The sequence below is a fragment of the Anabas testudineus genome, chromosome 24 (genome assembly GCF_900324465.2).
Source record: "Anabas testudineus chromosome 24, fAnaTes1.2, whole genome shotgun sequence".
NCBI classification, from domain to species: Eukaryota; Metazoa; Chordata; class Actinopteri; order Anabantiformes; family Anabantidae; genus Anabas; species Anabas testudineus.
In genome coordinates this window covers 13,296,005-13,320,461 of record NC_046632.1, presented here as the reverse complement: position 1 = coordinate 13,320,461, position 24,457 = coordinate 13,296,005, and the positions used below count along the sequence as shown (strand labels likewise).

Genomic DNA, 24,457 nt, shown 5'->3' with positions numbered 1-24,457 from the left:
TTGTCCACCTCTTATATGGACACAACTGTCAACACAAGTCAATGTATTCAACACAGTGATGCTGTTTGAACTATAGAGGTAACTGACTTATGTTTGTTTCACAAAGGTGACAATGATCAGTCCAGTAAATTTGCCTGAGCAAGTGAGGTAACGCTAGTCTCATTAGCTTATAATGGAGTGAGAGACTTTTGTGGCTGCGCAAAGATGAGATATTGAGCTGACTAAATGAAATGTCAACAGAAATGCTGCCAAAATACAGCCCACTTCAATATGAACACACAAGTGAAAATTGATGAAAACAACTGTCAAACAAGTGGTGGGCTGAGGATTTAAGAGTGTTTTACAAGTCATTAATAAAGATATCCCACGCTACCATCCCTCATCACTAAAAGTGACTGCCAACTGTTGGGAAACAAGTACATTTACCACACGTTTGTGGGTCTTTTAAAAAGCAGAATACGCCTCTGCAATGTGTGTGTGTGTGTGTGTGTGTGTGTGTGTGTGTGTGTGTGTGTAAACCATGTATATTTTCATATGCATGGGCTCCTAAAGTCCTGCCTTGGGTCTAACAGAGTCTCTGGAATTAAACAAGTCAAATATGAAAGAAGCATGTAAGCATCCAGCTGAGCACACTGGAGGATTACACTGAAGACATGCATGTACGGATATACACCCACATGTATATATGTATAGATAATTCAATGCAGTGAGGTGACAAGGTTCTGTACATTATGTTCTTTACTTTCTACCCCTGTAGTCCCACAGTGCCTAGTTGAAAGCACCTGTATCCCGGTATGTACATCTTTTTTTCTTCGATGGAGACAGCATATAATGAGAAAGCAACGTTATTGGTCCAACAGGAGCCTGTGCCTCTGTGCTGCTGCTGTTACCACAGTTACCCGTGAGGTCTTTCTCTTTGTTAGTTAAGGGGAAGAGCAGCCACAGACGTCCCTCGCTCTCTGCTTGTTAGCCAGCAGTAATGACTAGGCTGTGGGGAGCCAGGCAACCAGGCCAAGACACTGGCAGCCCGTTCCCCTCTGCTGGCCCTCAGCTCACCGACAGGAAAGGGAACAGAAGCAGACACCACAGAGGACACACTGGGAGGATCAGATCCGACAGACTAAGGAGGCAAGAAGGGAGCGTAGGGGGAGGATGTTTCTACCTCCGGACAGGCTGAGACCAAACTAAACTATTACCAACATACACATGAGCACACGGGATCCAACTAGCACCCTGCCTGTTCACGGAGCTGGCATTAGATCAATGCTAGCAGAACAAAACTAAGATCAATGCATACTTTGTACAAAATGTGCCTTGTTGGTTTATGTGGTTCTCCAGGATCATGTATTCACAGAGATGTGATTAGAATTTCTAAGCCATGTGGCTGCCTGAATTACAGGCAACATGTTTGCTGAAGATCTTCCAGAACAGTCGAACAAGATTCACTTTTATCTCAAGATACAAAATAAAATAAAAACAAAACATGCCTGTACTGTACTGTACATGAGAGAAAGAAGAAAGCTTTTGAATTCACTTCACATTTGAGTTGTTTCCATGATTGCAGATATTCTTTTTAATTGACAAATGGTCTATATTTGTCTATTGTAATTGATCTATATGCATATTTCTTTTGTTTATGTTACACATGGGCACACAGTTAATTTGTGTTACAAACCAATGTACTGGAGCAGCAATAACATGTAATGGCCTGTTTGTCTCCATGCCCAGTGAATGGCCACAATCATGTTGTAGTATATGTGTGGATACAGAGGTTGTATTGATAATCAATTACATTGTTGTGCACATCCAAGCCCTGTTAATAGCTACCAGTATGAGGAACAGAATCAAGAGGACCCAAATGCAGTTGGCTACATTTCTCCCAGCCCGTGTTTTGGTTTACAGAGTTGAAGTCAATGCTGTCCCGAGCATTCATCGTTCAGCATTTCACTTCATGACTTGGTTATTATTGATAAGTCAAGAGCCAGAGCAAAAGTGTTGGGTAAAGAGGGTACAAAGATGGGGACAGGCCAGACTTATTTAAGTAGGTTACTTCAAGGTACATGCATAGAATGAAGTATTTATTGCACCGTGCATCTACTAGAAAAGATGGCAGTTTTTGTTGTTACTATTATTGTTATTTTACGATCTAGTGCTTCAGCCCAGGGCCATAGTCTCCATCCCTTTTGGTGGATTGCAGATCGAGCGCAATGTTGTGTGAAGACTGATAAACAACATCTGCAGCAGTGGCAACTAGGCACTCCCTCTGTGCCTCCTTCTCCTGCCAAGTCCGCCTACGTTCCCTCTCATCTGCTCGGGCCATCATCCCCTCTTCCCCTTCCTTGCTGTTTCTACTGTTGTTGCCTTCAAGGAGACCCATCTTTCATCTGGACTGTTGACTTAGCACAGGCCAGCCCAGCTGGTCTGGCACTGTAGATTCACTTGAATAGAACTCAGCTGACTGCAGTGCGAAACACAATAGGCAGTGCATTATTGATTATGTTTGTGATCTAACCTTGGTGCTTAGGCGTAATCCTCCTCCTCTTCCCCTTCTCCCTGCACACATGCATAATTTCTGCAGCGAATGAGTGAATTTTTTTCACCCTTTTAATGGAAAGTTGAGTGAACTAGAAGAGATTTCCAATAACTCTGGATTTGCTATTCAAGTTCAACTCTCTCTGTGTACCCAGGGGTGGATTCTCCAGTTCTGGACTTGTCAAAGGTCAGCATGGTAGACAGAGACAAATGGACAGAAAGTCTGCACATGAGCAAAAAGAGAGAACTCTATTATAAATAGATGCCATCAATCAGGGGAATGTCCTTCGTTTGGCACGCGTCAGTCCTGAAGGGAGAAATGCATATTCAGTCTTGAACAATGAGTGTCAGTCACACCGCTTTCACCAGACACATGACAGCTGTGCGCAGTGGCTGGTTACACACCCAGAGAATACGAGCTGCAAGCAAGTGAGGGGGTGAAAGCACAATTATTGTAAAAGGGAACTGAATAAGCAGCAAATCGTTCCTTCCCCAGAGGACGATTGATGGACTTCCCTGTGTTGTCTAGACCTGTATCAGCACCAATGTTATAAACAACAGAGAAGACACACATGTAAAATTACATATACTGTATACTGTATGTATCATTGCTGTGCGACATTAATGACACATAATGCACTAGAGCACAGTAAAAGAGGCAGAGTTGATCTTCCTGCAGGGTGTCTCTCAACTGATCCTCACCACTGGAGTGGGAGAATGTGTTGTTGATGGGTTATTAAAACAAGGATGCAGGTGCCCCCAGTTGGATCACAATGTTCTGCCAGTGAACAGCGAAGTGTTTAGTCTCTACCTTCACTTTCTGCTTTTAAAAATTCACGTTGTGTAAACACCTGCTCTGGCTTTACCAAGTACTAATAAGGCCTCAGCAGTGTTTGTACAGGATAAAGAGAAGGACTAGAAATAAAATTGTGGCTGTGCATGATTTTTATTCCTCTATTTTTTTCTGTGTGAGAGACGGAGTAAAAGGTGTCATAGTGTTTGTAGGTGTGATTGTATCACCTCGGTGTTACGATTGCCAGGCGTGCTGTGTATTGAGTTTTTTCATCTGCTGGTAGTTAATGTGATTTAAGCAACAGGTTCTGCTTAGTGTCAGGGCGTGTGGAGAGGAGAGATGTGGTGGCTGTTTTCTCCGACTCCGTTAATAGAGGTCAGGGAAGACACGGTGCCAGTGCTCTCTTTAATCGCATTTAGGAAACTTCACCCCCTAGGGGTGAGCCAGGGTTTGTTTTTGCACTGTCCTCTGGAGGAATGCATCGAACCATTTAGGGCCAAGCCTGAATGACTACACTAAAAAACAAGCCTCTGTTTATGGAGAGCCACAGAGGGAATGTTTGCACTGTAGCCTGTAATTGTCTGTTTCATTACGCTAACAACCAATGTTATATCCAAGTCAAGCAAGTCAAGATATGATTGTAGTGGATGTGATTAGTCTCTAAAGCAAAGCTGAAACCCTTCAGTCTGGTGACAGGGCTTTGTGGCAGCACCAGAATAAACTCTTGTTGAATGGGTTGAAAAAAAACATTTCAAACCTTCACTGCAGTGCTACATCTCCTTGGCCTACACTTTGAATTGTTACACAATTTAACTTAACAACTTAAAAAGATGTACAAATAGGTCACTTCAAGTGGAAGGAGTATCCAAGCGAAATCTTATGGGCTGAGCACACACCGGCAGACATAGAGCCGGAGCAGAAGCGACAGACGAGAAGTCAGAACGAGGACATATGAGTACGGATCTGACGCAGAAAACACAACCTGACGGGCACGAGAAGTTCTGTCATAGTGGCTTATGTCGTGGCTCATGCAGGCTGCTGCGGTGGAGCGTCAAGAAAAAGTCAAGACACTTTAAAGAAAGATGGAGGGGAAAAGAAAGAAAGGGTGGTCAGCATATGTGTCCACGTCCAAAAATATCATCTTGACTTGGAAATTTGTGCTTGATCTTTCTTAAACACAAGTAAAACCTGCTTAATCTACAACTGAACTTGGTTAATTCCAAGAGGATCTTGAACGTTGCTAAGTAATTTCTCATCGTTAAGCGAGGGTAAGAGTATTTTAACATTTTCGAACAATCGTGACCCAAAGCAAAGCAATTAAATGGGAAATTCACTTCAAGCTTAACCAAATCTGTTCTTGTCAGTTCCCAGTGGGTTTAGGTTTAAATGTCAAGCCCTAACAAAAATCTGTAAAGATGTGGGAGAGGAAATTGAGTTAAGAGGAAGCCAAAGACCAGAATAAAGCAATGGGGAGTGGAAGTGAGTTAGGAGCCGGGACGGCAGAACACCCGCCAAATGCAGTCAGGCAGGAGCACTGCACAATAACACCCATCTCAACTTGTGAATTATTAATTTCTTAGCCCACTTTAACATTTATTCATGCCAGTCGCCAGTCCATCACAGGGCCATTCCAGACAGACCAATGCATGCAGCTGCGGGCAATTCTGAGTTTTCATTTCATCTCACATGTATGTGTTAGGAGTGCAGGAGGAAGCTAGAGCACCTGGAGGAAACTCAAAGGGAAGAGCAAATATGGAGAATGAAGCTGATGCAGAAGACCAGTGCTGAGAGTCTAAGAGGACTTCTTGCTCTATGAGTATGGCTGAGTCTAAAAGACAGTTTTAGCATCTGCAGATTTGTCTTTAAATGCAAGTTCTTTTTCCATAAAGTGGATGACATTTTGAAATGTAAGTGGAATCTTTTTGTTTAGGAAGTTATCTCTCAATTAGTCTCGTGCAGTTGCCAGATATTTCTTCAATCTTGCATTGGGAAAAAAAAAAAGCACAGAGGATAAATAAATACGTCACTTGTTACTGCTGAAGTGTTTTCACAGTGTGGGGATTTTAAGGTCATAGAGCAAAAGAGCTGAGGGTTGAAGACAAGAGAGTCGAGGTAATGTAGCAGAGAGCGGTGAATCGGTGGGAGCTGTGTGTTACTGCTGTTTATAGAACTCCTTCTCTGTATTAGTCAGGACTTGAGCCCCTCGGGGAACACTCTTCATCTCCTCTGTTTCTTTGTCTGCAATCGCCATCTTTTTTTCCTATTACCACCTCCCTAGTTCACACTTATCCTACCACATTCCTTTTTTATTTTTCCCCTGTCTTTTTTATGACTTTTCTTTGGTGTTCTTGCTGTCTGAGCATTCTTATGCTGTTTACTTTCCCCTTTTTCCTTGTCGTCTTCCTCCTCTGCTGCTGCCTTGGTCTCTTCTGCCACAGCCCTCCCCTCCATCTTTTCCCTCCACTAGCCACTGCTTTATCAGGAGTGGGCAGTTTTACTTGTGGTGGAGAGCATGGGGCTTCTTACGCCCTGTCGCAGAAAATAAGTAAGGTGGGGGATCACTTCATATAGCGTTTGAAACATAACGTATCGCACAGGAGACCAACATGCCCCCCGTCAATCTTCAGTTTTATTAGGAGGTCAGGACAGTTTTTCTCACTGTCTGTCTCCGTGACTGGTGTTCCCTAATGGCTGGCTTCGGACACATTCCTTCTCTGTCTCTTCTCACTGAGGTGCCATCTCTGATTTTCTGCCTTTACTTTCATGCCAAGGTTGTCGGACTGACTGACTGTGATTACTCTTCAGGCCATTTTAGTGAGATGTTTTTTGATACGTCCTCAAAAACAGTGTTCCATTGGTTCACACAGCTGTGTACCCACATTTAACCTAAACCTTTCTGTTCAACCTGTTCAGGATTTAAACTGAAAAACTCTGTTTATGTCTGTTATCTGTTATATTTTCTTTTCTTTCACATATTGCACGTTGCGGACTGCAGCAAAATGACATAGAATTGCAATCACAATGTGAGCCTGACCACTTCCAAGTTTTGTTACAAAGGTCTGATTGTAATCTGAGCAAAATCTATATTCAGTGGATCCAGGCGTATCACATTATGCGTCACCGCATATTCAGATGATAAAAATCACACAATTTAGCACAGTGTAACAGTAGCTGTTCTCTCTCTATCCTCTTTACTCCTCCTTCTCTCTTCGCTCTCTGGCCACTGATTTTCTGCTATTATCTTCTCCGGTTTGTTCAGTCACTCATTAGGTCACTGTAAAGTGACTGAATGAAGGTTGGCATCCCCTGAATGGGGTCACTACAAGCCCCCCCACCTTCCCTCTGTGCGCCCACCTCTCTAGTTCGTGGCTGTCGCTGCCGGCCATGAAAGGTCGGCTGTCATTGGGACTCATTACAAGGAACAGAAACTGGAACAGACGGGAAGTCTGTGTGTTTGTCTGTGTTTGTCAGTGATATAGCTGAAAGTAGATGGATAACTCAGACTTTGATCTTCCCCTTTTCTGTATCTTGTCAAGGTTGTGTTGTGTGCACAGTAGCTTTCGCAAAGGATTGTGTTTCTTAATACTGCTATGCATAAAGAAATTGATCAATTTATAATGATGCTTAGCTCCACAATTTCTCTCAAAACTCTCCCATGCCCAAATAATTAGCCAGTGAGACTCTCACGTACACATACTCTGACGCTTTATGCCCTCTCTGCTCTGGGTGTGATACATGCAGTTGCTTGAGTGGCTTTGACTCTTGCTCTTTACTATCACATACACACACATGCATAACATTGCAGAGCCAGTTCATCACCCTCACTGACACACAGATTTACTATGCCGTCCTTGACCACGTCTGAGCCCTGAGATCCACCTTCACTTGTCAGGAGACACACGATTACGTTGGGCATGTGGTGCACCCGCCCAGGTCCGTGTTTTTATTTGGACATGAACAGTAATAAAAAACGAGGTATGATTGGTGCTTTTTACTGCTAATCACATGTCCCTGTGTCCTAATTTAACTTGTTTGCACAAACTACCAGCTCAAATAAGACACACTCCACTCCCTCCACTGCACCAGGTCAGTGAGGTAGTGTCCCATTGTGATTGTCTGTGTGGGTACCTGTCTTTGTGTCACCATGTGAGTGAGCGTGCACATGTGAATGCGTGTGCGTGTGTATCCTGCTGTCAGCGAATTCTACACAGAGATAACCTTGAAGGAGAGGCTGTGTGCTTAGCTGATACTGAATGGCAAGCTGCAGGAGGCTCAGCGGTTGTGAGGCTAGAACTTCAGTGAGACCTTTAGCCACTTCTGTGAGACTTAATCCCAAAGTTGCAATGAGGTGGGCTGCCTTCAGCACTCGAGTGGAGGCACTGCTCCGACGGTGCTTGATGCTAAACGTATGTTGCACAGTGAATACACGGCTGTCTTTGAACAGAGCTGACATATATTTGACTTTCAAAGTCTCGAGTAACCTCTTCAAATGTCTGACCAATACGTTGGCTCATATTCATTTACTTTATCGACATGGCTGAATTAACATAAGTGGTTCTAGTGTGATTTGTTTTAGTTGTGGCGATTCAGTTACACACAAGAAGGTACATCACGTGGAAAATATAGTAAAACAATAACTATTTGCTATATTATTTACAGAGGCTTCAGAAAGTACTGAGACTAACATACATATATTCAACTCAGAGATTTCCTGATGGAAATGTTTTTTGATGTTACACCCTTATGTAACAGAACTAAAAACGTCTTAAAAAAAATACATTAATAATTTATTCTTTAATATTTTGAGACCCAGTCTCTCTTAATTTAAACCTACAACCACTACAACATACAGTACAGCACATATTTCTGCATTATTGTGTATTTTTAAATGTTACAGTTCAGTCTTTTCTGTATATTACGATCTTCAAACATATTAATAAAAACGTCCACGCTGGAAGTAAAGTTCTTTTGCATTTCTCCATTTTATTTTAGTTAAATTGTTGCATTTAAACAAACTGCAAAGAATATCAGTGTCAACCTTTAAAAAAACATGTATTATTTGGTTGTAAGTGTGGTACCTGAACTCTTTCTCAGGGTGTTCCCAAATTTCCATAAACAATTCTGAGGACATGAACCCAGTGTGCTTTATGTTTATGTTAATGATGGGCTTTTCCTTGTGTATGTGTCGTTGCAGTTACTTTGAGCGTCCTGCCCTTGACTCTCCCAGTTCGCCATCTACTGTATCTGCTTTCCTCTCTTTCCCGACGCCAGGCTTTCTCGCTACCATTTAGCCTAAGTTAATGGACTCCTGCACATTCAGCTTAGAAATGCTGTGAAATAAACAGCATCTCATGAAATATTCACCACTCTCCCGTATGTGTGTGTGAATGTGTGTGCAGTCAACCGTACCCGACCAAGCCGGGTGACACATCCACTTACAGCCACACACACGCATATAAAACACTGGGGCGCCCCTAAAAGCTGAGGGTGTCTCTGCATCTTGGCTCTGAGCCAACTAAAAAGCAAAAGGGAACACTAGGAGTGGGAGCACTGTGCTGCTGCTGAGTGAGTCAGACATTTGCTGATATTCACATTGATGAGAAAAAAAAAAAAATCACACACTCAACATTTAATCGGTATGTTTTTGTTCCAAATGGCAGGAAACAGGGGAGCAAACATTTCAGGTTACAATCCATCTTCCTGAAACATTTGTGTTGCTTTCCTGTGTTGCTACTGTACGTGCCATACCCTGGGTGATTTCTTTTCTATCTTTGTTGTATCCACCACTATGTGTCTTTGGCTGTGGTGCTTATATTCGAACTACAGTATGTCAACCATGCGTTCTCAACACTAGTGTGATCCATCACCCTGGAATCTAGAGTAGAGGCTGGAAGGTCACTGGATTGAACCTCTAGACAAGCTGAGATAATAACCAGAAAAGCTGCTCAGTTGCCATTTATAGGAGACTGTGGCTGCACCAGGCAGCTATCGGATGGAAATCAGTGTAACTTTATGGCTATAAAGAAGGTTGTTTCCCAAGAACAGCATGCTCAGCGAAACACCCCTGGATAAATAATGGTTAAAAATTGCAGCCAGAGTTGGAGTTGATGTTTCTCGTGCTGCATTTTTCTGTAGTCTAAACACCTGCAAGCTTCCACTTCTACTCTGTCAATGTGGTGATATGCTGGGATTGAGAAAATATAAAAAAATAATTTCAACATGTTTGATCATGTCAGCACAAATACATCTGCTGTTCATTCATAGGTCATATTCAGCATGTTTATTATTACCACCTCTTGCATATCCCTTTAAGGGCTGCACTCTCCTGCGCACGAAAATAAGGGGGGACAGATTTATATATGGTATAGATTGGCCCTGATCTTGAGTGGTTGTGTTGTTGTATTACAAAGTGTCCTTAACCAAGCTTCATGCATAATTCAGTGGTGAATGGCATCATGATGCTTATTGCCTGGAGACCAGAGCCCGCTGATAGATGACCTCCGCTACGGCCTGAGTCACGTTGAAGATTCAGCAGCAGGACTAAAAACAGGTCATCTCTGCTGAACCCTTGGGATTCTGCATGCTGCTTCTGCACCGGGGCGTTTTGTGACAGCGGTGACAGTTCGCCCCGCAGTGCCACATGTGCCACGCCCGCCTTCACCGGCTGAACAACTCTCTCAGTTGCCGTGACTGCAAGGTGAAGGGCATTGTGGAAGAGTGATGCTTGAAACACAAGGTTGAGAGGAAAATTTGGGGAGCAAGTGTGGATGGTGCAGACAAAAGGTTCTATTTGTGAAGAGCATAAGCCCACTTATCCCTTCAACTTCTACGGCAGGAGGAATACATATTCAAAAGGAAGTCAGATATCTCATAGAATATCTCAAACCTCGCAATCATGTTTCCACTTCGAGGGTGAGGGAGGGGGGACTTGGTGGAGAAAAGCAGAATAAGAAAAGAGGCACTATATGGCTAAAGTCCCACACTCAGCAGATCTGTCACAAAGTCCAACTTAGAAGTGATTGTACCACAGTTAGGTTCTTTCTTTATTTATTTATCTAAGTTACATTATTATAATTTCCACTATTTATATAGCTCCTCATTCTTGGTGACTTGTGGGTAGATGTGAGAGCTCTGGGAAAATGCTAAAAATTCTCAGTGCTCAGCTCATACTCGACTGTATCTCTGGAATATTACACTTCCAGATCTTCATCAGTGGAATAGATTGTAGTAGAGTATCATTTTCTTTCTAATCGGACCACGTTCTGCTGACACAGGACTCAATAGATGTCTTGTCATTCTTTTAGTTATAAAACAGCAATTTAAAACCATCAAACGAGGGGCCATGAATGCGTTTTTCATCTCCTTTGCCACTTCATAGCAGCCAAGGCTAAGCTGAGAGGCATGTTGAAAAGGAATCGTAAAACCTTCTTCGCTCATTTTCTGAAGCCATTGAATAGATTTGATAATTGTTCTAATGTGCAGTTAGTACGGATGGCTTTAATTATGAAATGGAATTGACCAATAGTCCTTCAGGTTTTGCACTTCCTGAGTTGGAGAACTTCACTTTGAGAGTGATTATTAAATTCTGAGAGATACAAGTACTGTTACCTAACCCCTGCAAACTGTGTGCTCCCAGTAATGTGACCAGATTAGCCCACTTCAACAACTTAAACAAATGATAGGGTGAATTTGCTTTTGGTATTAATGGTGCAGCCACTGTGTCTCCACTGCCATTTCTAACAATCAAAAAACACATTTATGACCTTAGGTGTGAAAGAAAAGTTATCAAGTGCATTTGGTCTTTTATACCTGAGCCTGCTGGCTCCTTTTCTTTTGACCTTGTTAAATGTTAGCTTTGTATTTTAAAGCTATTAAAAGTCCACTCTAGCAATTAAATATCACACTTTTATAAAGTTAGGCGACGTGCAAACAATATATTTAAAGAACGGTATTCAAAATCAACAGCAGCAGACTGTGAGATATCCTGCTTTAGAGTGCCAGCTGAGTCAACCTTAAAAAAAAAAACTGTATCCTACAATTCCCATAATACAACTCAAAAGATTTTTAGTAGACCTTCCCTGCTTTTAAAATTTCATTCTCTTGTTTATAACACAGGATTTCTGTCAAATATTGGAATTTCTTGTGTAACGCAAGACAAATCTGTCAACATCATCAGGATTGTTTTCTCCGGCTCTACACGAATCCCTTCAGAGCCACAGAGGACAGTATACAGCCGCTTTCATAGCTAATGCACTTTGTGAGAAGTAAACAGGCCTGTAAAACTGTGTGAAAGTGGTGGAGTGCTGATAGAAGTAAAACTGACTTGATTTTACTGAATCTGTTAAAGTTACATATACCTATTATCACGACACGTCACTGACTAAGTTCTGTTAATAAACCAATATATGTATTAATGACTTGGTTTAAACCAGAACAAGTAACCAGAAGAAATTCCTCATATCCTATTTGGCAGCGGTTGCTTTCCTCATCCAACACTTTTATATTTATCAGTTTTAGTCTACTGAACACAAACCTCATTATGGCTCCTCAAACACAGTGACAAGGGATTTTGCAGCCTGCCTGTTACTAAAGTCCCAGTCCCGCAATAGCTGGTAGAGTGCTACCCTCTCGGAGCGCTTATTTTCCATAATAAAATGCAGCTCAGCACATCCTTGTGCTGCATACATAAAGAGGAGCCACCCTTGTGTCAGCCCAGGTTAGTCACAACAGGCGCACGACAAGGAAGGACCGTCTGCACACATTTCAGTAATCTCACATTATTCAATAAGAAGTGAAGGAGAGTAGTTTGCACTGCATTGTTTTAGTGATCTCAACTGTTGCATTCTGGGCAGTTTGCTTCAATGAGCACATACAGTCTCTGTGGTATTACTGCATGGCACCATTTATGTCCTACATATCAACTATACTGCCACAATAAACATGATGTACTTCTGTTAACCTACTTCTGTGCTACCAGGCGAACCCCAGCAGGAACACTTTCCTCTGTCTTCAGCGCTCACAGGCAAAAACACCAGAGACACTCGGATGTGTCAATCAACCCCGCCCCTCCACCGCCACTCACATAAAGTCTAAGATGCTTGGAGTTATTCCAGTATGCTCTTACACGCTCAGAGATGATAGCACACACACCTGCCAGTTTTCATCCCATCACATGACTAGTGTCAGTTGCATGGCAAGGCTTTGTTGGGGAGTTGACAACGAAGGTTGCTTCATAAACCCAACATGTCCATCTCCGCCTCCCCCGCTCCTATAGGATAAAGGGAAGTGATGATCCAGGGATTTTTCGTTCCCTCTGCTCAGTTGAGCTCACCATTTTACTTTGTCTGTGTTGTATTCTGTCGCAGAGTCTACGGGGATGGGAGTGGGCACTTGAGAAAGAACTTTTTGTCATCTCCTAACAATTCCATTATCTGTTAGGCTTAGTAACCCTCAGTCGGGCTGAGGGTGAAAGTGTTGGTGGTGAGTTGTGGTAGGCTGGGGTTGTAAATGTGGTGTGAGGTGAAGACGCAAATGATGAGATAACAGATGAACTCTTGTCTGCGCTGTGGCTTCAGTATGTATGTCTGTCCGTGTGTGTGTGTGTGTGTGTGTACGTTTCAGAAACTAGAGTGTGGGCGGTTACAAGTGTATGTGTGTAATGTGCAAGCAGGCAGGACGTGGAAAGTGGAACATCCCTGTCCTGCCTCGACAGCAATGCAGCAAAGCTCAGGGACTGCACATCACAATGTAAATGCAAATTGCAGTGTCATGCTGATCAATCCTGCAGGCTGCTGAGACAGGGTTATGTCAGGACCAGTCAGCAATATCTTGGTATCTTGGTCTGTTTGCCCTGTTTGAGTTCTTTCTATATGGCTCCATAAGAAGCATGTCTCATGCTTTTGTAGTATCTGTCAAGGTTACTTGCTGGCTTAACCACTGAATGGTTTAAATTTGCTTGACTATAAAGCACATCAAATATTTGCAAGACAAAGCTTTGTGCAACTAATTCCTTCCTCTTTCTCCTCTACAGGGTGCAGCCTTAATGCAAGAATCCTGTGGGAGTGGAAGGAAACAGCAAGACGGTGTGGGACAATCTGGTCAACACGGAGCTGGGTAGAGGGGAGAAGGAACCAATTTGAACCACACAGACTTCTGAGCATGGTAGCCATGCTTTAGCACACACAGGGAAGTCAAGCTGATTGCTGGAGAAAGACCCACTGGCATTCCTGAGCCATAAACGCACTCATCTCCCTCTCATCTGTCATTTACTGTCTACCATCCCTGCAAAGATGCCAGTGCCAAGGTTGCCTCTGTGGTACTTGTGGTGACGGGGCACAGAGTGTGTGCGCACATCCGGCAGGCAGGCCGGTGGGTTGGTGGGTGTACAGGCACACTAAGAGGCATTTTTGGGTGGGCGTGGTTGAACCATGCGGCCCTGGGCAGGTTCATGGCGTTGGATTACCCTGGTGCTGTTGGCCTGGGGCACGCTCCTCTTCTACATCGGTGGTCACTTGGTGAGGGACAGCGAGCACCCGGAGCGGTCCAGCCGAGAGCTCTCTAAGATCCTGGCCAAGTTAGAGCGGCTCAAGCAACAGAATGAAGACCTTCGGCGCATGGCTGAATCTCTCAGGTAACAACAAGATGCACTTTTCCTCTTTTATCTGTTTAAATCAGTGTGTGTACTGTACAGCAGCGTTGTATTCTATGCAAAGAAACTTAACAGAAAAAGGTAAATTCCTTTATTATTATTATTAGTATTTATATAACACATATATACCCTATCTACATAATGGAGGTGGTGTGTATTAACTAACTTTTTAGCTAACATTAGTCCAGCTGCAGCAAATGCACAGTGCATAGAAATATTCCAGGCAAGCACAAATAGTATTGCGCCAATTCTCCATAAAATCTTTTAACAGTCACTGCTACAGGCAAAATTCAGGTGTGGCAGTTATCACTTTTACAAGTTATCAGTTTTGTGTTGCGTGTTTGCATACTACAGTATTTATCACAAGCTTTAGCACATACTGTAGTATAGCTCTCCACTGTCTGACATGGACAAACACAGCTACAATTGTGCAGCCCAAGTATAAATATAATTCTCTACACTTGAGAATGAAAGTGAAAGTCTGACACAGGTAATGCACTTATGTATTAAACTATATTGTTGAAGTCCTTTTTAGTACTTAGTTAAATTTAGTTTTTTGAATGCTTTGGTAAAAAGCATCAGTTCCCACTAGAGTCATTTCTAAATGTGTGGATCTTAGATTTTACACAGAACACAGTTGAAGATTGAGCAAACAATGCATGCAAATATGTTTTAGTCCTTAAAAATATGAAAAGACTGTGATTCAGCGCATTATTGTCTGAAATACAACAGCTCAATACAATAGCTCACTGGCAGTCCAATCATAGTAATTCTACAAATGCCATTTTGCAATGAGATGATCATTTCTTTAGTGTTTTCTGACATTTCACCCAGCAGCTGATTAAAACAGCATCTTGCCTATAGTGTGTATACAGTTCGACAAGTGTTGCTGAAATGTTTCATCAAAAGTTGATCAGTGGTGTTGCTGTGTGTGACAGACAGACAGATGGACTGTCACACACTTGACCAGATTTTATTGTTTTCTTTTGGCAGAGACGAGTACATTGTACGAGCCTGTGAACGACTCAGCATGTTTCACACATTCATGTTATGTGTAATAGAGAGACAGATGGTTCCATTCTTATCTCCACACTGCGACAGTGTTACACATAAACACAGTGTCTGTGCATGGCTGCGTATGTCTGTGACTGTGCATTCATTTGCGGTAGTACAGTAGTGTGTCCTGGTGTGCAGCATATTTAGAGCGAGCTCAGGCTTCAGATGTTGCCATTGCTGCTGCTCTGTGATATTCTGATTCACTTTGATGCGTAGCCCTCATCAGTTTACACACACATGAAAACACTCATGCATATGTTGCTTCAGTCAGATGCTCCCTGATGAAATCCCCTGCTTTTGTAATTATTCAAAAATTGGCTCAAAAATAAAGGTGGAATTCATGGCATAGAAAACAAGTGCAGCTTTCAGTCGTCCGGTGTCCAGATGGGTCTCTGACACACTGCACGTTTGTTGCTTGTTATTGAGTTCGGTTGTTGATCTGGAGCCATGGCCCCCACAGTTGTTCACTGGGGCAGCACTACAAGCCACTACAAGCTTCATCTAAGTATCCAGCACAGCAAGCCAAAAGCAGGCAGCCGGCTTGCTGAGGTTAAGCTTCTCGAGCTACTGACGGTGACAGGGGCTGGTTTGTCTTCTGTTCAATTTTGTACCTCTGTGCATGTGTGTGTGAGTGGTCAGAGACAGGCCCAGGAGATAACTCCACCACTTACCCATTCTGTAGTGTGTCTTCATCCTTATATTAGTCCTAATAGACGCAGAAAGGCTGTTAGTGAGCTGCCAGTCATTCCTGCCACAGCCTCTCCCTTCTTTATTCAGCTCCTCATCCTGTTTCTTGTTTCACTCCTTCAGCTCCCTCCTTCTTTGCCTGACTACCAAACTGCTGACAGAAGCATGGCGCCAGGCCAAGCCCCAGCCGGCAGTTGCCACAGACTGACTGACTATGTAACAACTCACTAGCTCACTGATCAACTAGCTAAAGGCATGCCTAACTCAATCCACTGCATTACTCTCCCTGCAGATTTGGACAAAACATGAATCTCTGAATGTTGTACAAGGAGGAGAGTTCAGTTCTTTGCAAGCACCCTGCTGACAAAAGATAATAAAGAAGGTTTCATCCCAAGCACCTAACCTTCACATTAATGCATTCATTTTTTATGAGTGGCTTCAGAGAGATTTAAACCCATAAAACTGACATTATTACACATTTGCGTTGAGTTATTACTCCATAGAAACTCACTGCATTGAGATTGATTTATAGTTCAGAGTAGGATTTAACTTGGTTAGTGTCATCACACCACTGCAGGACTAGATGGATGTGTGTATGTGTTTTGTGTTATTGTGCAGTACTGTGCATTCATTATATATATTTGAAAGTATCTTGTTTACATTGTCTCATTTGTTTTATGATGTAAAGTGATGAAGCAGCTTGTTTGAGTTATTGATTTTCTTGATCACAAATAGCAAATTTGTGTAGTGTCCCCAAGAAGATAACTATTCAACCTGCTCGGTGGATTCTTATCACACTATTGATCATATTTCTGACAACTTTAAAATTGAATTGTCATGTTATATTAATTAATCTGTCAATCAGTGATCCAAGTGTGTCACCTGGCTGTCCGACATATTCAGGCCAGTGATTCGGTTAGTCAGGCCATTCGTGAGTGATTTGAGTGGCAGGAAATGTGCCAACCTACCAATCAACCAGAAGCATTAATGAGAGGTGAGCACGAGGTCGAGCAGCTCGGGTCTGTCTGGCTCCGCCCTCTCTGCAGCTGTCAGTCACCTCGGGCACGAAGCCACGACTCCCACGGAGACAATGACACACACCAGCCCGATGGTGTGACATCGCATGGATTGAGGGGCAAGAGTGACAGCTGGACTGAGCGATGAGGACCCGATCGATTCCCCCAGGCATGCCAACAGAAGGATGGAGAGATGGACGGGGGCGATGCGGAAGAGGAGGTTGGCATGATGGATGGCGTGAGGATGGCACGGAAGTTAAAGAGCAAAAAGAAGAAAGGATTATTTTCACTAATCTGTTTCATGGAGAACATTATTTCAGCTGAACAGTGCAGATGTTTGTCGTTGTACAGCACCATCAGAAACTAGGTGATAAAGCACCATTAGTTCACTGATAAATTGCTAAACACAGTTTCAGTTAACCCAGTACTGTAAACTCTACCTATCAGATGTAGAACAAATGCATTGCATTGTTTGCATATTCAATCCATGTAACACAGAAGTAGAACAGATAGAGAAAAGGGTAAGATTGAGACAAATTGTTTTTTCATGCTTCAGTTAAATTGTCTTTTAATGGTGCTGGCATCTGACCATTACACCTCAATTACTCCTCTTCTATGTGCCCTTGTTTATTTTTTATAGTTTGCTTCCAGCAACATTCGCTTGTACATTCTTGTGGTACAATAGGTTTTGTTTATGTCTGCCTCACTTCATTTCAATATTTTATTTTAATTAAGTAACATAAAATATGTAAATGTTTTGGCGTTGTGAGACCACAGTCCACTCATGTTTAGGAGACAGTTTTAGGGAAATATTTATCCTGAAATGCTGTTTTAACCCTGTGTGGGCCCCAATGAACAGATGCTGCTGCTGCTCTCACATTTGAACTCTCGTTGACCCGGCCGTCGCTCAGGCTCAGAAGGTCTACCACTGCTACACACTAGCCCCATTGTGGGAGCTGTCTGTGGTCAAGACATCTCTGTCAAGTAGGGCTCCGAGCGAATCTGGTTGGGTATGGATGTGCTGAGGCGTTGAAAGTTGCGAGGCAGGAATGCACCATTCAGAATCAGTTTACTTGGAATGATGCTATTTGAGTCAGTAGACATAACATGAATACAGCAAAGTGGAAGAGGCCTGGAGACGAGATTAACTGATGTGATACAATCCAGAAGAAACAGCAGAGAGAGCGTAGAGGGCTGTATGTGTGTCAGTACAATATACTGTATATGGGGACTGTGTTGTTTCTATCATTATCTCCTTCTATAATAACTATAACTTCTTACAGATGATTTAAAGAACGTTTTCCTCCATTTCTACGCTTTATGGGTCTTTTTCGCGTTGCCACATTCCTGTGGTTTATTAGCTTGACTTATTGGAGTCACGTGGTTTAGAGAAATGTATTGTGAGCTCCCAAAAAGCACTGCAGTGAATCTTCGACTCATCACAGCATGGCTGTGCACATTTATATACACATGCGTAGTATAAGAACAGTAAATCAAAGTAAGTTACTGCCTAATTGTGTTCACGTCGTGCCCTTTCACCTGCGTCTCCTTTAAATCTCCATCCATGTATATGGCTTCCCAGGTGAGCACATGGGTTTTCTTTTGTCAGGCATAGTATATTAAATCTTACCATGGAAATATATGTGTGTGCCACAGTGCCACCCACCGTTCAGGCTGCTCCGCCCAGCTCGGATCATTCTGTGAAGCAGTTTCAGAAAAAACTGCAGCTGCACGGTGAACCTCACCTGCTTTTTGGCTCAGTGCTTAGTGCCGATAGCTTGTCTGTGACTCCAGCGTGTCTCCCCGTACCTTCCTACCTTACTTCCCCCAAGTCAGTGTTGTTCTCATCTGTTACTGCGCCTGTATCGTTTGATTGAGACACTGTGGAATCCAGCTGCCTAGTCTAGTCTTGGTTTCAAGTCCTCTAGAGATACCATCAGGGATCATTTGTGTACAATGTTTTCCTCCTTACTGTGTGTGTCTGTGTTTTGATACTGTTCAGTGTTTAGATGTATTTTGTATCTACATATCGTCATTGGGGGTGTGTTTTGCCTGCACCAATACTGTGGCTTCAGCAATTCATGTTTCTTTGGAGTATGTTAACTAATCTCTGCTCCTGATCCTGTGCTGCTCTGGCCTATTTCTTCTGCATTGTTCAAGGAGATACTGTGTTGCTTTATGTTACAGTTTTAGCAACTCTTAAAACCCCAGGGAAATGATGTCACTGAGTGAAATGGTCCCATTTCCTGTACAGTGGTGTAACTAGCAGGTTAAGGCTTGGCCTTTGGGAGATCTTTTGTATAATGTTTGAACAGACTTGGCGGTGAGAACAGATACTAAAGTTCATACTAGAAAGGGAAATGCACCTGGGTCTTGTTTCAAAACATCTGTGTCACACAGCTGAAATGAGCACACCATGGATCTCACAGAGAACAGAAGCGTGAATTTAATACATGCATACGCCATAAATATCTGCGATGCCACACGCAGGTACGGAGAAGTTCTTGTCCATCATATGATTACATAATATAAGTTAAAATACCATCTCTTTTCTTCTCGGTTATTTCCCTGGCTTTGATGCACAGTGCTCAGTTAGTGCTCAGTGAAGTGGGAGACCAGGGCTTCTCAGGGACCGAGGCTGTTGCAACTTTAAAAGTCTCATCTTTATGCCTGGCAGCGACTGATGTTCCTCACTCAGGGAGCAAATTGAGTTTGCATGCCTTGATGGCTCGTTAACATGGCCTTTGCAGCGCTTCACCAATGCCCCTGTGCGTTCGAACATATTCTATTTTTAATAGTTTTATGTAGAGGAATTGATTTGGTATAATGTCAGTGGCAGTTCTTTTTTCTCCTTGGCTGATTCGAACTATGTCTGAGCATGTCGTTCTGTTCTCATTACATGCATGCAGCAATTATTCATAGTTCATCATCACAGTGCTGTGGAAAAAATATATGTCATATCTTTATTTATCGCTGTGTTATAATTTACAAAACACTGAAAACACACAGTAAATGCACTCCACAATGTGAAATATATGAAGTGGACTTTAAAGCTGTCTAAACATCATTTCAACTCTAATGCACACTTAAGCATAGCAAGATTTCCAGCTGTAAATGTAAAAAGCAGAATGAATGCAATACATCTGAGCACAGATGTCCGGATGCATTTGCATATTTAGTACGGAAAAAGCCACACAAAGCAACAAAAAACCCTGAGGACCGGTTTCCCTGTAACCTAATAGCCAGGAATACAAGGAATGATCAGTTGCCTGTGACGTACATGTTTTGTCTTTGCAGTGTTCTTTCACACATGTTAGAAAGAACATGCTACAATACCGTGACCAGGGCCACATTAACAACAGCACACTGTATGCAATAAGCATACATATCTTGTATTTCCAGATTGGCTGCTGATACATGGTCAAATAAGAACTAGTTATATTTAATTAATTTACTGTATTTGGCTAGCTGTGATGTAGTGATGTGTTTTTTTATGGTAAGTTAATTTTATTTGTATGTTATGAGTCACACTGTTTTACATTTGTATCCATTATAGACTTAAAGTGATATCATGTGTAAGCATTGTATTACAGATTTACCAGCTCTAAATTAACCATTCACGGGGCTATTAACCGGATTTAAAGGACAATAATAAAGCTTTCTTTCTTCTTTTGTGCATTTCAATTAAATTCCACAGAAAGGCATTTGATCATGATTAGCCGTTCATCACATAAACTATTCAGTGAATATTGTAAGACGATGTGCTTGGGTGTATTGTGCATAAGTATATAGAATAAGTATATGTGAACCTAACAAAAACAGACGATGATTCAGTACTCTGTACATAATCTTGAGCTCACTATAAATAAACCAGGACAAGACTGCGGGAGGCTCCACTGTGGTGTCAAAGCAAATGAAATATAGTTTTCAGTGGTGAACACTTCTGGACGCCAGCCTTTACAGCTCCCGTCTTTAATGCAACTTTTAGATCTAGAAACATCCAAATGTAAATTGAGTCATCCCAGTAAAATGCGCACTGGAATAGTCAGTAAATGTTTAGATGATAAACATTAACTGCGTCTCCAAACTCTTGCATCTTGTTAAGGACTATTCAGACTACGTGTTACAGAGAGAAAATAGAGCACACTTCTGTAAATGTGTGGCTTGGAGTGTTTTATTAAAAGTTTTGTTGAGTATTTTATGGTCCAAATGAATATAATACACAATAATACCTAATTACAACAAAGCAAGTACTATGTACAACCAGTTATATGTAGAAAAGGAGGATTTTTGTCCGCTACTATATAGTTTTAATTGGTAATTACAGAACAATAGTTTAGCAACAGTAGGATATTCTATTGTCGCACTACCCATGCTCATCCATGGTATCTTCTCATTGTGCCTTGTTCTCTCAGGATACCAGAGGGTCAGGCAGAAGCAGGGTCCTTGGCTGCAGGGAGACTGCGCTCCCTGGAGGACCAGCTAACCAGAGCCAAACAGAAGATCCACAGCTTCCAGAAACTCACAGGAGATGGTGAGTAAGGCTTTCTGAAAGGTAGCAGGAAAGGATTTGGCACAGAGCTTGGATTGATTTTGAAGCTGTGGGGTTGACAGTATATGTTAGGAAACCAGACTTGTGAGCCTGCAGTGAGAACTAGCTTTGCAGCGATGATGGCAGAGGCGTGCGGTCGGACGGGTTATGTGTGTATTTGCCGTTGTGAGCAGTGGTCAGAGGGGCACAAAAGCTGTTAGGTGAGTGGGGAAATGTGTGAATGAAGTGGATGCAGTATGAATGCCCCAAAGCAGAAAGGGAGAGAGAGAGGAGAGGGGAAAAAAAAGACCGAAAGAGAAAATAAAGAAGGACATGTGAGCGTGGAGGGCAGCACAGGGTCAGCCTTTCCATCTTGCCGCAGGGGAAGAAAAGGCTAAAAATACCCTCCAGCTTTTTTTCCACCAAGGGAGCGAGTGAAGAGGAAAGAGAGTGCGAGAGATAGGAAGGTTAGTAAAAACGAGAGATTTACCCTCTTCACCAGCACCTCTTTCTCCTTCTGCTTTAGGCTCTTCTTCTTTCCCTTGATTTTTTTTTTGTTGTTGTTGTTGTTTGTTTACTTCTCTCCACAGAACATGAGCAGGCAGCTGTGTTATCCATGTGGGTTACTCTACATTGTTTGGCTCAGTCGGGGTGTAGAGTTCCTTCCTGTTGTTAGAACTGTCTGACAAAACACATGAGAGAGAGCCATGAGCATAAAAAACATTGATCGAGTGCTGCTTAATGAGGTCAAAGCAACACCTAGGGATGAAGTATGAAAGAGGAAAATTTTAATGGTTATTTCAAAACCTTGATGTGTGCCATGAGCCTACTTACACTCACATAATCTAATGTTCAGACATTCCTAAAAACCTCTTTCCTACCTTGATTCTTCTAGTTGTATTCTTATGAAAGTCCTTTGAAGCTAACATGATCCATTCATTGTTTAGATCGTACTTCTCATACGCCTCAAATGTCACACCAGCTTTGTTATGTTTTGTTTGTTAGCTGTTCTCTCTTACCCCCACTGCAGGCCCCGGGCCCACTCAGGAGGAGCTGCGGAGGAGGGTGGAGAATGGCGTTAAGGAGTTCTGGTACTTTGTTCGCAGCGAAGTGAAGAAATTGGCCAATGTCGACCCCAGTGAGAGGCAGAAATACGCAGACACACTCCTGCAGGACCTTGGACACCAGGAAAGGTGGGCGAACGCCACGACTGAAAACGTGGAAAGATGTAACAAGTGGAAAAATGTTCCACTGGGAATTGTAGGTTACCAGTAAACCTGTGGCCACGTTGACAGTAGCCACTTTTAGAGGTGTTTGCTGTGCCAATTCCTCCTAAACCCACCTTTAAGCCACCTCAAGAGGTAGTGTCAGAGGCGGGGGGGTGGTTTGTCTTTAAAGCATTTAGTATTGATTCATAGACTCACAGGCTACTGTTTACTGGCAAGAGCTGAAACGAGGAGATTTACTACAGCAGTAGGACTTGAAAGCAGCACCTGCAGTAGTAACTGTGAAACAAAGGGCAAAGGTCACACACACACCCTCTCCGTCATCACGACGGCAGACTTCCACAAAGCTGAATGAAGAATGGCATGGTGTTACTTAGCCAAGTGGTTCATTGTAATCCTCCTGAAGTGGCTTACAGGACCCATTGTCTTAGTCACTGCTGCCTAAGCAGCTTTCCCAAGAATGATTCCTCACTCTAAACACACAAGCCTGCATGTACACACACACACACACACACACAAAAACGTCATACAGTAGTCACACAGGCTTTCAAATGCATTCACTTTCCATGTGTGCCCGCTGGATTTCTGTGTATGTACTGTAGGCAAAGATTCAGGGAGGCAGCAGAGATAGGGGCAAAGGTGGAAGGAGCAATAAAAAGATAAATGCAGCTCTCCTACATTTAAATCCTGCTCAGGTTGTCGTGTTGAAAAATTGCCAAGTAAAATAAAGATATAGGACATTAAAAATATACATTAAACAACAGTACAAGTGCGTGTACTGCTCTCCCAGTGGAAATGATCACTGCGTTATGAAGAGCTTTCAATTTCTCAAAGTTTTATAGACGGCCAAGATGAGATGGTGTGAAAGGTCGTGGCGATCTGCCAAACAACTTAATGGTCCAAAGTTTAAATGTCTGCAACAAGGAAAGCAAGTAATGAGCATTTCTGCACGTACAAGGAAAATATGAATGCTGGTCCGTCACTGTACATACTGTAAAGTGTACCGCAAACACCAAATTAAACTAAAGTATTTTTAGTTTGTTAAAGGTTACTTAAGTTGCTCCAGGAGACATGAGATTTGCTTCCTGGTTCCTCCTGACTACGTGATAAGGTGTCCTTGCACAATACACCAAAACCCTGTAGTAGTAGTGCTGACATGTACTGTTTGGCAGCTGCCCAGCAACAATTTCCCCAAGGTGATTAACAACGTATGTAATTATTAACCTAGAATTTTACAAATTAAAAGCCTCTCCAAAAACCTAAAAACTAACTAAAACAGAGAAAATATAGAAATTTACAAAATATTTATTTATTCTGCCATTACTGTGAAACTCTCTACTGTAACTCAACACATCACATCATGCTACAGGATTAATAGGACAGTGTGGCTGGTAGTGTTATTGTAAGTAGTGCAAAAGCAACACGTGCGAGTTTCAGAGTGAATAGACAGAGCTTATCAAATGACTACCCGTTATGTCATGGAACAGGACACACTGTCTTTCCTGCCTTTTTTCCTCTAATCTAAACCTGAAACTTTGTAATTGCTCTCCTATTGATGCAGCATCAGACAATGCAACTTTATATACGCACAAAAGGATACACACAAAAGTTCCCTGCTGCTGCCACATTTCAGAAAAATGATAAGGCATCGCCTGATCACATTCGAAATCGCATTCATGTTTGGAAAAACAATGTGCTTAAGCTAATAAAACACAGACACTTTTCAAACTTTTATTGAGCACATCTTTCAAACATCTATTAAATCCTGTGACACTGTTTGGCATGAGTCACAACAGATGCTTCTTGTGAACAAGAGACTGTAGAACTAGAATTCAGCGTTTCTGAGAAGTCAAGGTCCCTCTTACCCATACTTCCAGGCTTTCTAACTCCTAACTCTAGTCTCTTGGTGTAGAGCTTCACAACTATTTGAATGACTCAGATTGGACCAGAGAAATACAGTGATTCATG

The 24,457-nt window shown here is 42.4% G+C and overlaps 1 protein-coding gene across 1 annotated transcript in view; it reads left to right on the top strand.

Annotated features, from left to right (window-relative positions):
- The window catches only part of fut8b (fucosyltransferase 8b (alpha (1,6) fucosyltransferase)), a 66,579-nt gene that overhangs the window by 24,706 nt on the left and 17,416 nt on the right, over positions 1-24,457 (top strand). Inside the window, exons 2-4 of the mRNA XM_026341427.2 lie at positions 13,356-13,955; positions 21,148-21,266; positions 22,294-22,456. Of these exons, the coding sequence (XP_026197212.1) occupies positions 13,753-13,955; positions 21,148-21,266; positions 22,294-22,456 (485 nt within the window). The 5' untranslated portion in view covers positions 13,356-13,752. The remainder of the gene's footprint in view (positions 1-13,355; positions 13,956-21,147; positions 21,267-22,293; positions 22,457-24,457) is intronic.